Source organism: Poeciliopsis prolifica, unplaced genomic scaffold, assembly GCF_027474105.1.
Source record: "Poeciliopsis prolifica strain line A6 unplaced genomic scaffold, Auburn_PproV2 SCAFFOLD014, whole genome shotgun sequence".
In the NCBI taxonomy this organism is placed as follows: domain Eukaryota; kingdom Metazoa; phylum Chordata; class Actinopteri; order Cyprinodontiformes; family Poeciliidae; genus Poeciliopsis; species Poeciliopsis prolifica.
Window position 1 is genome coordinate 12,630,001 of NW_026562389.1, and position 12,909 is coordinate 12,642,909.

The following is a 12,909-nucleotide window of genomic DNA, read 5'->3' on the forward strand; positions in this document are numbered from 1 at the left end:
CATCAGCCAGAGCTGACCTCTGACCTGAGAGCAACAGCACTCAGAGAGCTGTGACTTTAACAGGAAGAGGCATCAGAGCGCCGACGGCCCGAGGCGAGAGAAGAGAAACTTTCAGACACGACGATCCGATTGGAACCGCTCACACGGAGATGAACCACTGGCTGCTCCAACCTGGAGGCTTCACAGACAAACCTGCAGAAACACGACCAGAACCAGAACCGCAGCAGGTTCCTCTGCTGGTGCAGCAGAGAGTCCAGCCAGCTCCAGAACCATAAAGAACCGTCTGGAGTCCTCTAGAACCGTCCCGGTTTTGACCCCTCAGATGAAGCATGAATTAACTTTAGGGGCGATGTGGCTAACAAAGCTAATGTTAGCATGCTAACATCTCACTGAACAGATAAAACATCCAACATGTCTGACTTGAAGCTTGATCGGTTCTGTTTAATGACATCAAAACATGAACTACATGAAGACATCATGTAAAATGAAACGGGTCAAAATTAGACGGACACAGGAAAAATGACTTTAGCATAGCTGGTTAGCTGCAGAGGGTAGCAGTCACACAACAACAGCAGCTTTAGCTCAAGCTACAGTTTTTCAGATGGTTTGCAGTCTGGGCTGCAGGCAGCGACAGATCTTTGTAGCGAGGGATCCATGGAGATCCAGGTTCTTCAACATGGAAGCTGCTTCATAAAGCTCGCCAAGTTACTGAATGTCCTCCGTCCAGCCAGGCGATAGGTGGAGGAATCGGCGGCTCTGTCTCCTTTAGGCCATTTTCATGACCAGGTTGTCGTACGGTGAAAACTGTTTCTCCTCCAGCTCCTCCTGTTTGTCGCCCTCCTCCTCCTGCGGCTCCTCTTCTTCACTAGTGATGCTCTTCTGGGAAGCAAATGCCCTCTTGGGCCTCCTGGGCACGGCGTAGTCGTCCACACGGGGGTTGTAGGGATACTCGTGTCCTTTGGGGTCGACAGAGGTACCCATGATCCTCCAGGCGTCTCCTCTCATCTCCTCTGGGTCGTCGTAGACCGAGGGGTGAGCCGCGGCCGGCGCGGCCGGCGACCCTGTGGCCGCCGCGCAACCTTCGGGCTCGTCGTAGATGTGGTCCACCTTCCTGTCTGTTGTCCTGGCTTCGCTCCGGAAGATGTTCCGGATCTTCATCTCGTCAATGCTGTCGTAGAGCGGGTCAGCGCCCGGACCGCCCTGATCCGCCGCCAGGATGTCGGACATGATGTTGGAGGCGAGGGTGTCGAAGGGCAGCGAGTAGTCCGGATCCCTGCCCGTCACCGCAGCGCCACCGCCCTTCTTGTCCTTCTTGGTGGCGCGCCCGCCGACGTCCGCCATGCTGATCTGGGAGTAGGTCTGCTCCAGGTTGGGGTTGGAGGCGAGTTTGGGGCTGAGGCGGGCGCCGGGGGCGGGGCTGGAGCCGGGCCCTGGCAGCTGGCTGCCGCCTGATTCGGGGCTGGCGTTGGGCAACGGGCAGCTGGAGATCATCTTCACCTGGCTCTTCCTGGGGACGGGGAGGCCGCGGGTGTCCAGGGTCAAACTCTTCACGCCGGTCAGCATCTTATCCACTGGAGGCTCCAGACGGGCCTGAAGACAGCAGGAACCATCCAGGTCAAAGGTCATTCTTAAACATCAACAATAGTCCTGGGCATTTAGACGTTTCATGTTTGTTTATCTTGTAAGTCAAGTACTGAATCCTACCAGCTGGGGGCGCTGCTGCTGCTGCTGTGAAGAGTTGCAGCTTTCAGCGTCTTTGTGATGGATCTTCTGCAGGTGTTGAGGCTCCGTCACCATGCTGTACACACCTTCATCACCCTGCAGACACAACAATACCGGGTTGACCTGTGACCCGGCCAAGAGTCCAGCAACACACAATGTCCTTCACAGGGAGACTCCCAAACTCCTGCTGCCTCCTTGAGTTTCAACATTTACATGAATAAATGAATCTGTAGCAGAAAAACTGATCACATGATAAATGCATGTTTCATATAAACAATGCTTTTATTCTGAAGTCTTTCCTCTAGTGAAGGCCAGGATGTACCTGCTGGACCTGGACGCGGGGCTGCTTCTGGGGCGGCGGCGTCCGGCTGTGGCCCAGGGCGGGGTTAGCGGGTGGGGCTGGCAGGGTGAGGTTGTGGTGGTTGGGGCCGGTCTCTGGGGCCATGGGGCCCCCTCCGGAGGTCTGTCTGTGGGGCAGGGAGATCTTCTGCAGGTTGATGGCGGCCTCGACGGCCTGGAACAGCAGGTTTCCCTGCTTGGTGTCGAACTCGAAGCTTCCCTCGCCGGAGTCACACCTGCGACCCGCCTCGAAGGAGAAGGTGGACTGGAGGGAACAAAATGGCTGTTTAGCATCAGCGATTCTGTCCTGGACTAGAACAGCATCACAAAACCTGCAAGTGTCCAATCATGACACATTTATTCTGGAGATGTTGGTCTCAACATCTGAACATCAAGATAAACACAAACGAGATCAAACTGGAAGGACAAGCATCAGCCGATCTGGACGCCATTAACAGGCAGGTTGGGACAACAAAGGACAGTGTCCATCGACCTCAAGAGCTCAACAGATTGGTCTCCAAGAACCAGAATCCTTCGCTTCCCCTGCTGATGAACCCAGACACTGTCCCCGTCCATCCTGAGGACAGCAGAGACGCAGACAGGAGACCCGCTCAGCAGCCCTGGTGAAGCTATTCTGCCCCACGTCCCTCTCTGCTCCACGTCCCTCTCTGCCCCACGTCCCTCTCTGCTCCACGTCCCTCTCCGCTCCACGTCCCTCTCTGCTCCACGTCCCTCTCTGCCCCACGTCCCTCTCTGCTCCACGTCCCTCTCCGCTCCACGTCCCTCTCTGCTCCACGTCCCTCTCTGCCCCACGTCCCTCTCTGCCCTACGTCCCTCTCTGCCCTACGTCCCTCTCTGCCCACGTCCCTCTCTGCCCCACGTCCCTCTCTGCCCTACGTCCCTCTCTGCCCCACGTCCCTCTCTGCCCTACGTCCCTCTCTGCCCCACGTCCCTCTCTGCCCCACGTCCCTCTCTGCTCCACGTCCCTCTCTGCTCCACGTCCCTCTCTGCCCCACGTCCCTCTCTGCCCCACGTCCCTCTCTGCTCACGTCCCTCTCTGCTCCACGTCCCTCTCTGCCCTACGTCCCTCTCTGCTCCACGTCCCTCTCTGCCCCACGTCCCTCTCTGCTCCACGTCCCTCTCTGCTCCACGTCCCTCTCTGCTCCACGTCCCTCTCTGCTCCACGTCCCTCTCCGCTCCACGTCCCTCTCTGCCCCATGTCCCCTGAGGAGGACATCAGACTCGTGTGGACGGAAGGGACTTACTTTGTCCCTTCCGAATCGCCGGAGGTACCGGTATGGCCAGGTGTACAGGATGTCCCCCGTCTTGTCCATCAGGTGCAGTGCGTCCATGTCGGCTTTCAGGACACCGTCCCCCTTCAGCCGGCACCGATCCGACGCGTCCGTCCTCCGGACAGACACTTTGAAGTCCCGCACTGTGTCACACAAAGCGTTTGATAAATTCACAGTTTGATGAATAATTTGTGAGACATTTGTGGCGCCGCGTTGGGACCAAGTGTCCAGAACTCTACAGGCCTCTGAAACACAACTGAGTGACTGTATTGGTCACATGCATTGATTATTTATTGCATCATTATTGATTCCATTTTTCCCGTTAAGGGGAAGGTCGTGTCTGGCAGGAAGGAATCTGTGGAGAAATGCTCCGCCAGTGAGAAGTGAAAGAAACTTTTGTCAGCTGGTAAAAACTCGACGTCCCAGGAGGATGTAGGCGATAAATAACTGCAACCACATAAAATGTTTTAACACTGCTCCAAAGATAAAGGCTAACAAGTTTTTAACGCCCCCAACACCTAGTGTTATGCAAAGGTTTCTACAAATCTTGTCCCAAATTGCTACTATAAAATCTACAAACATTCGTATCTTTGTGGATCCAAAGCTGTGTGAACTCCAACGTTCTAATCTGAACTCACTGAGCAACACATGGTGAACGGCCTGCAGCTCCACACAGCTTTATCAAAGCCAGTGGACTCCAAAGCTACATTCACACACATTCACCTGCTGATGGTGGAGAGCTAGCTAAGGCTAGCTATAGCAGCCATGGCTGCCCTGAGGAACCCCGACAGGCTTCAACAAGCAGCTCAACCTGCTGAGCTGACAGGTTGACAAACTCAATTTGGCAGAAATAATGAAACTGAAGAACAGCAGGATCAGTGCAACTTGATTCTCATCTGCATTCAGTGCCTCATCAGGGTTTTCTCCCATTGGGAGATTGGCCCAGTTCGCTGATTACTGGGCCAATCAGCAGATCAATGTGCGCCACCTATAGGTACCTATAGGTACAACTAGCTTGCAACTAATTTGTTCCTGGTTCTGCTCAGCAGGTAAGTGAGACTCGGTTTGGACCCCGGATCTTCCTCAGGTCCAGAACCAAGACAGCCGGTCCAGAACAAGTCGCAGCTTCAACGTACTTCCTCGTCTCGTCTCAGGTTCTGGTTCTGGACCTGACAGAGGGACTTCTGGGTCGGTGGCTGCAGTTTGGTCTCAGATGAACTGAAGCTGTTCTTGTTCAGGGAAAGCGTGCGGCGGAGCTGCAGGTGCTGCAGGAAGTGGAGCAGCAGCTTCTGGAGACGTTTGCTCTGACCTCAGACCTGTGGCAGAACCGCTCAGAACCGCTCAGAACCAAATGGCTAAAAATAGAAGTGTGGCTTCCTGAAGCTTTGAGCTGCTGAGATGTTCAGAGGAAGATCGACAAGGACCAGGACAGGAACGAGGACCAGAACCAGATCAGAACCAGAACCACTCTGACTGTGAGTGTCTGGTCCAGACATTCTGAAAGAACCGGATCAGAACCGGACACTTTATAAGAAGTGCTTAGAGGAAACTCTGAGATTCTCAAACTTATTTCTCTTCCTTTTCACATTTTCTCACTTTTCATAAAAGAGCCGGTTTGTGGCGACAGACGACCTGCAGGTCCGGTTCCCTCTTGGAAGTCCAAGCTGAAGACAACAGCTTCCTGGTTCGGCTGATGTCAGCGTTTCCTGCTGAGAAACAGGAAGCTTGTCCCGCCAAGATAAAAGCTGAGGTGTCTGCGTCGCTGCAGCGCTTGGCCGGCCTGCGACCGCGGAAGGAACCGGTTCTGAAAGTTTCCACTACGCTGAGCTGCAGCGCCGACCGCAGTGGAAACTCCTGCAGGGTCGGCGAGCTCTTTCTGTCCTCGGGCCGGAACCAGAACCGGCCGGCCCAGAGATCCGATCGTCACACCGCACAGAGACAATCTCTGTAGACAGATCCGGGCAGACCCGGTTCTGGTCCAGTTCTGGTCCAAATAGCAGAAATATTCAACGCAGAACATCTTGCTGATGGGTCGGTGCTGCAGCCCGGTTCTGGTAGAGGTGGTGACATGATGTGGGCCGTGTCGCCTCCTGAAGACGGGTCAGCTGCGGTTCTGACCCGTTTCTAATAGGACGCTGAAGACACGTCTGCAGGTCCATCAGAACCGAATGCAACCTGCCCTGGGTTCTGGACGGCAGGAGCCAGAACAAGGCTGACCCGTCCAGAACCGAGAGCAGCTCAGCTCACAGGTGAAAGGTCAAACCTCAGGTACTGCTGGGTCCAAACGTTTGTTTGGTTGATCAACCAGGCGAGGCAGGAAGTCCTGACGGCAAACAGGAAGTCCTGACGGCAAACAGGAAGTCCTGAGGGTCTGTGGCTGTCCTGCTGTCCTACCTTTCTCGCGGCCGCTGTACAGGGAGTTGTCCTCCATGCCCTCCTCCTCCTCCACCCGGTTTCCTCGCTGCAGGCTGCCTCGCTTGGCTCCGCCCTCCGTCCAGCTCATCTGAGGGACACAAATCCATTTATCGTCACAGAATCGTCTGCATAGAAACAAACAATCGCTCCAATCGACAGGAAACAAGTTCCTTCAAGGCGTTTCTGCAAACGAATAAACCTGATCCAGAACCTCCAGGTCTGACGGACCTTCCATCAGAACCGTCATCATTATTATTATTAAAATATATATAATTTTTATTAGTTTGTGTTTTTTTTCTCTTCAGTCCAACCCTGAGCAGGTTCTGGTTCTGGTCCTGGTTCTGATTCTAGTCCAGGTTCTGATTCTTCAGTCTTCCTCGTCTCTGATTGGCTGCCTGGACTTCCTGTTTGCTCCTTTAAAGGGGAAGTCGCGATGTGAGTCAAGAGGCCTGCTGCTTGTACCAGAACCTGCTGACCCGGTATCAGCAGGTTCTGAGTTACATTTACTTAGTTACGTGAGCAACGTTTTGAGAAAACAAAAGTCCTTGTAGGAGTTTTACGTACATTTAGCCTTTGCTTCAGTATTTATGATGAACTTCTGAATGAAAAACAAAAGTTTTATCCAGAAACGCATCAGAGCAGCAGTTCTTGTCAGAGTGAGACCTCTCGCTTGGAGAGCAGCTTTTTACTGTAATATTTGTACCTGGTTCTGGTTCTGGTTCTGCTGTGATGTTGATCATAGAGCCATTAGTGAAGGTTTGGGTCCAAACAAATAAACTGCAAAAAAGGATGCTAATGGAAGGAGGCTGAGGCTCCGACCAATCAGAGTCCAGTCAGTCATTGTGGGCTAGCAGCTAGCAGGCGCATTAAACTGCTACAGTTCAGCTCTTTGAGCAGCATTAAGCTTGTTAGCAGCTCAGAGGCTCGGAAATGTTCCTGTGACATCATTTTTCAGGGACCTAACACGACATTTACAAACATATTCTCTGGTTGAGTTCATATTTTAATTTAATAATCTGGACAAACAGAAATTTAATATTTATAAGTAAGCTTTAAGGACATGAAGTGTGGCCCCCGGCGGTCCCCCATGGAGATCCGGCCCTGCTGAGACTGACTGATTTATCTTCTACCATCAACACATTGATGATCATATGATGCATCTTTAAAACCTGGATGGCTCCAAACTTCCTGCTTTAAATTGTGACCCGACTGTTTCTGGACCAGAACCTCTGACCAGAACCTGATCAGTGGATTACTGATCTGATCAAGTAAAGAAGCTCTGAGTTATTTTAACCAGGATGTCATTTAAATCTCAGATTAAACCGATTTCCTTCCTTCAGAAATGACCAACATCCTGTCCAGCAGTGGATCTGATAATCTATAATCTATAATCTAATCTATGATGACGATTAGATCATCATCTGCAGCAGAAACTAAAAGCAGAGATCAGATTCTGCTGCTCAGCTTCCCTGATAATCCAGATTATAATCTCACAGAGAAACCCTCAAGAATCAGATCCTGATTGGTTCTGATCGGTTCTGATTGGGTCAGAGGTTCCAGCCGAACCGTCTGGTACCACAGTGCTGGTTCTGCTGGTAGAATGGGAGGAAAATCAATGTGGACCGGCTGAGATTCTGGTCGTGGTCCAGTTGATCGCCAGAGGAACCAGAACCAACCTTTCGTGACCCCTGACCTCAGCTGGTTCTACCTTCAGAGGACGGGTCTGGCTCAGAACCGGTCTTGGACCTTCTTCCTGTTTCTTGTCTGCGTGTCTGTCAGATCAGAACCAGAACCGGGCTGTGGGTCAGATCAGCGGGTTTTGGGCCGATCAGAACCGGGTGTACCTACAGGGAAGGCGACTTCGCACAGCCGGTGGGTCCAGTCGTCCAGCTGGTTCCGATCCGCGGCGAACACGAAGATCTTCTCCGTGGTTTCCACCAGGAAGGCGCCGGTGTCGCGCGGCACGCCGTCCACCTCCGCCTCCGAGACCCGGATGCAGTCCGCCAGCCGGATCACCTGGTGGCCGTGGAAACGGGGGTCATGGCGTGGAAACGGGGGTCATCGCCATGGAAACGGAGGAGGGCGTTACCTTCTTGCTCTCCTGCTGCTTGCGCAGAGTCTTGTCGTTCTTCTCCACGTTGCCTCCATCTTTACACTCAAAGAACTCCATCCTGGAGATGGAGCAGGAGCTGTCCCGGTACAGGACGCACCACACCCGCTTCCACTTCTGCACACACACAAACAGAACCGGGCCGTCAGAACCGGGCCGTCAGAACCCGTCAGGTTGACCCACAAGGTTCCTGGCAGGGTTTACCTTCCCGAAACGCTGCTGCTGGAGGAAGAGCATCCCCTGCTTCCTGATGTCCTCCTCCATCGCACTCCACCAGCTGCTCCACCGCTTTCTGCACCACCTCCCTGGTTCTGGTTCTGGTCAGAGATCCGGGTTTCGTCTGCCTCCACTGTCTTCTTTTTACCTCCTTAAACTTCTGCTTTCCTCCTCCTGCAGCCCTTCTGGTTCTGCTCTGGTTTTGTTGGACCCGTGTTTCGGTTCTGACCGGTCTCAGGTGGCTCCGGTCCAGAGGGTCTCGCTGCTGAAGCAGAGTGACGTTCAGGGTGTCATGTGCGCTTCCTGCTGTCTGTCTCTGTTGCAACTCCTGATGCAGAAGTCGCCGCTCCTCTGGTTGGACCTCCTCCTCTCCTCTTCCTCCTCCTCCTTCTTCTTCTCCTGCTTTTTCTTCTTCTTCCTCCTGTTGTTTCTATCTCATCACTTCATTTCCAGCAGACTCCCCTGGTCTGATGCTTCTCATCAGAACTTGGACTGCTCAGCAGCTGCTGCCCTTCAGGCTCCAGCAGCTGAAACCGAAGCTAACGAAGCGCCCCCTGGTGGTTGTGTTGAGAACGGAGGAGGAAGAGCAGCTCCTGCAGCTGAACTGAGACTGAAATGTCTTTTACCTGCTCATGTTTTAGAAACTGTAACTGGGAGCATTAGATGCACATAGAGGGGAAACAGAGCAGAGAAGTTGCAGAGTGGAAGCTGCAGACGGTTTAACAGGAAGTTCGACTCTGTGGTTTGTCAGCAGGTGGAGCTTCAGCTGTGACACACCAATCAAGGAGATCAGCGGGTTGATGCTTCCTTTTTCTGAGAATCTACAGGCTGATATGCTGCAGAACATAAACTTAGTGGAATAAGTCCTGCAGAGAAAACCGACTCCAAGCATTTAAGAACCAGGACAGAACCAGTCAGGAACCAGAGCAGCAAAACTCTGTTAATCTGAGATATTCTGACTCAGTACCAGGTCCGAATCAGATCATATGACCTGCAGCTGGTCTAGTGTCAGCATGACTGCTTTGATCCAAAATGGTGGACTTATAACCAGCTCCAACAAACTGATGCCTTGTTTCCACTGAGTGTTGCAGAACGGGATCTACTTAGAGATCCTCCGATCACCTGGATTGGCTGTTATTTAGGTATAAATGCTATGTAATCTGGCAAAATGGAAAAACGATCCGGTCATAAATTCACCTAATTTAGATATAAAAGGTGCTAAATATTTGCAGGCACAAAATGCCAGCTATTCAGTGAAAAGATTGAAAATCCTGCAATTAGTAAAATAATATTTAACAATAAAGCTCTGTTACTCTCATGACGCTGATATCAAATAATATCAAGAAAAAAGGAAATGTTCATTAACCCATTTAATCCCAAATTTATTCCTGCAAAATAAGTGCATGCATTTCAATCCTTGGTCCTCCCTAACACATGATATTTATGAATTGTTATGTTGGTTATGTTAATGAAAATGTAGGTTTTATACTCGGCAACAATTGTTGCTGGTGGGAATCTGCATCGTCTAAATTACACAAATCTGATCTATTGATACATATAAAAAGTAAGAAAAATTACAGCATGCATAACTTCTAACAAGAGTGTTCATAAATATTTTACATACACAAACATTCAATGCCACATCCTGCAGATGTCATCGTTTCAATGTGCCGAGTGACCTTTGACCTAATTTGGTCATTTCATCAATTAGGCAAAGTCAGGTGAAAATGTTAGTATGAACAAATCTGCATCTGAGAGGACATTCCCCAGTTCCACCAGACCAAGAACTTGGTCTGGACTAGTTTCTGAATGATGTCATCTTGTAGTCGTTATTCAGTAAACAGGCCACACTGTGTGTCAACCCAACCCAACCCAAACAAACCCAACCCAACCCAATCCAACCCAACCCAACCCAACCCAACCCAACCCAACCCAATCCAATCCAACCCAACCCAATCCAACCCAACCCAACCCAACCCAACCCAACCCAATCCAATCCAACCCAACCCAACCCAACCCAATCCAACCCAACCCAACCCAACCCAACCCAATCCAACCCAACCCAACCCAACCCAACCCAACCCAATCCAATCCAACCCAACCCAACCCAACCCAACCCAACCCAATCCAACCCAACCCAACCCAACCCAACCCAATCCAATCCAACCCAACCCAACCCAACCCAATCCAACCCAACCCAACCCAACCCAATCCAATCCAACCCAACCCAACCCAACCCAATCCAATCCAACCCAACCCAATCCAACCCAACCCAATCCAACCCAACCCAACCCAACCCAATCCAACCCAACCCAACCCAACCCAATCCAACCCAATCCAATCCAACCCAACCCAATCCAACCCAACCCAACCCAACCCAATCCAATCCAACCCAACCCAACCCAACCCAATCCAACCCAACCCAACCCAACCCAATCCAATCCAACCCAACCCAACCCAACCCAATCCAACCCAACCCAACCCAACCCAATCCAATCCAACCCAACCCAACCCAACCCAATCCAACCCAACCCAACCCAATCCAATCCAACCCAACCCAACCCAACCCCAATCCAACCCAACCCAACCCAACCCAATCCAACCCAACCCAACCCAATCCAACCCAATCCAACCCAATCCAATCCAATCCAACCCAACCCAACCCAACCCAATCCAACCCAACCCAACCCAATCCAATCCAATCCAACCCAACCCAACCCAACCCAATCCAATCCAACCCAACCGGTACCGGGCCGCAAGAAATAATGACATTCCCGTTTTATGTATTATTTCAGTCTGGAGGATCTTTTATTTTTGAACACCATGTTCAAGCATAAGGGTGTCCATATGTGCACTTGGCACCAGGACATATTACGCCGCAGTTCGATGATTGACTTTGTCATAGTTTCATTGGATCTGCGGCCGTATGTCTTGGACACTCGGGTGAAGAGAGGCTCGGAGTTGTCCACTGACCACTACCTGGTGATGAGTTGACTCCGGTGATGGGGGAGGATGCCGGTCAGACCTGGCAGGCCCAAATGTGTTGTGAGGGTCTCCTGGGAACGTCTGGTGGAGTCCCCTGTGAGACGGAGCTTTAACTCCCATCTCCGGCGGAGCTTCGAACATGTCCCGGGGGGGCAGGGGACATTGAGTCTGAGTGGACCATGTTCCATTCTTCCATTGTTGAGGAGGCTTATAGGAGCTGTGGTCACAAGGTCGTCGGTGCCTATCGTGGCAGCAACCCTCAAACCCCTTGGTGGACACTTTTGGTGAGGGATGCTGTCAGGCTAAAGAAGGAGTCTTAATCGGGCCTTTTTGGCCTCTGGGACTCCGGAAGCAGCTGATGGGTACCGGCGGGCGAAGGGGCTTGCAGCTAGGGTGGTTGCTCAGGTAAAAACTTGGGCGTGAAGAAAGACTTCCGTATGGCTTCGAGGCGATTCTGGTCCACCATCCGGCGTCTCAGGAGGGGGAAGCAGTGCAGCACCAACACTGTTTACAGTGGGGATGACGTGCTGCTGACCAATAGGAACGTTGTGGGCCGGTTGGCGGAGTACTTCGAAGACCTCCTCATTCCCACCAACATGCCTTTCATTGAGGAAGCTGAGCCTGGGGACTCTAGGTGGGGCTCTCCAGCCTCTGGGGACGATCTGGGGATGAGGTCCTAAGTGGCAGGGCCCTGGGGGTGGATGAGATTCACCCAGAGTTTCTTAAGGCTCTGGATGTTGTTGGGTTGTGTTGGTTGACATGACTCTGCAATATCGCAAGTAGCAGGTTAGGGGCCCAGTAGCAGGTTGGGGGCCCAGTAGCAGGTTGGGGGCCCAGTACCAGGTTGGGGGCCAAGCAGCAGGTTGGGGGCCCAGTAGCAGGTTAGGGGCCCAGTAGCAGGTTGGGGGCCCAGTAGCAGGTTGGGGGCCAGTAGCAGGTTGGGGGTTCAGTAGCAGGTTGGGAATCCAGTAGAAGGTTAGGGGCCCAGTAGCAGGTTGCGAGTCCAGTAGCAGGTTAGGGGCCCAGTAGCAGGTTGGGGGCCAGTAGCAGGTTGGGGCCCAATAGCAGGTTGGGGACCCAGTAGCAGGTTAGGGGCCCAGTAGCAGGTTGGGGGTTCAGTAGCAGGTTGGGAGTCCAGTAGCAGGTTGGGGCCCAAGTAGCAGGTTGGGGGTTCAGTAGCTGGTTGGGGCCCAGTAGCAGGTTGGGGCCCAGTAGCAGGTTGGGGCCCAATAGCAGGTTGGGGACCCAGTAGCAGGTTAGGGGCCCAGTAGCAGGTTGGGGGCCCAGTAGCAGGTTGGGGGCCAGTAGCAGGTTGGGGGCCCAGTAGCAGGTTGGGGGCCAGTAGCAGGTTGGGGCCCAGTAGCAGGTTGGGGCCCAGTAGCAGGTTGGGGGCCCAGTAGCAGGTTGGGGGCCAGTAGCAGGTTGGGGGCCAGTAGCAGATTAGGGCCCAGTAGCAGGTTGGGGCCCAGTACCAGGTTGGGGCCCAGTAGCAGGTTGGGGGCCAGTAGCAGATTAGGGGCCCAGTAGCAGGTTGGGGGCCCAGTACCAGGTTGGGGGCCAGTACCAGGTTGGGGCCCAGTAGCAGGTTGGGGCCCCTGTGGATCCTCCACCTTGAGGCTATTAACTGTTTGCTGCTTTAAGGTCATTTCAGCAGCTGATCTTTTGATTCCAGGAACCGAACAGAAACTTTCCTCTTTAGTCTTTATCTGTAAACCATCTTTGTTCTCAATCAGCCACAAATCTCTTCACAGTACGATGAAAACGCTTCAGTGTTCAATATCTCATGTTTTCATAGCTTGTCTTGCGGCTCTACACTCTCTGATGGTTTCA

General features: G+C 52.6%; 1 protein-coding gene across 1 annotated transcript; it reads right to left on the reverse strand.

The window, feature by feature from the left end:
- Nucleotides 1–420: 420 nt before the first annotated feature.
- Nucleotides 421–9,953, reverse strand: dok2 (docking protein 2). Its single transcript, XM_055039813.1, has 8 exons — nucleotides 8,083–9,953; nucleotides 7,858–7,995; nucleotides 7,617–7,784; nucleotides 5,748–5,856; nucleotides 3,327–3,496; nucleotides 2,045–2,326; nucleotides 1,705–1,818; nucleotides 421–1,590 (listed from the first exon to the last, which is right to left on the reverse strand). The coding sequence occupies exons 1-8, from the start codon at nucleotides 8,140–8,142 to the stop codon at nucleotides 766–768; spliced, it is 1,866 nt and encodes a 621-aa protein (XP_054895788.1). The 5' UTR covers nucleotides 8,143–9,953; the 3' UTR covers nucleotides 421–765.
- Between the last annotated feature and the right edge of the window lie 2,956 nt (nucleotides 9,954–12,909).

What these genes read in the sequence shown, in the direction of transcription:
- dok2 (XM_055039813.1), bottom strand. Translation starts at nt 8,142, where the DNA reads ATGGAGGAGGACATCAGGAAGCAGGGGATGCTCTTCCTCCAGCAGCAG. An exon ending in AGCAGCAGCGTTTCGGGAAG is followed by an intron (nt 7,996 to 8,082) that starts GTAAACCCTGCC and finishes GTGTGTGTGCAG; the next exon opens with AAGTGGAAGCGGGTGTGGTG. An exon ending in AGCAGCAGGAGAGCAAGAAG is followed by an intron (nt 7,785 to 7,857) that starts GTAACGCCCTCC and finishes CACGGCCACCAG; the next exon opens with GTGATCCGGCTGGCGGACTG.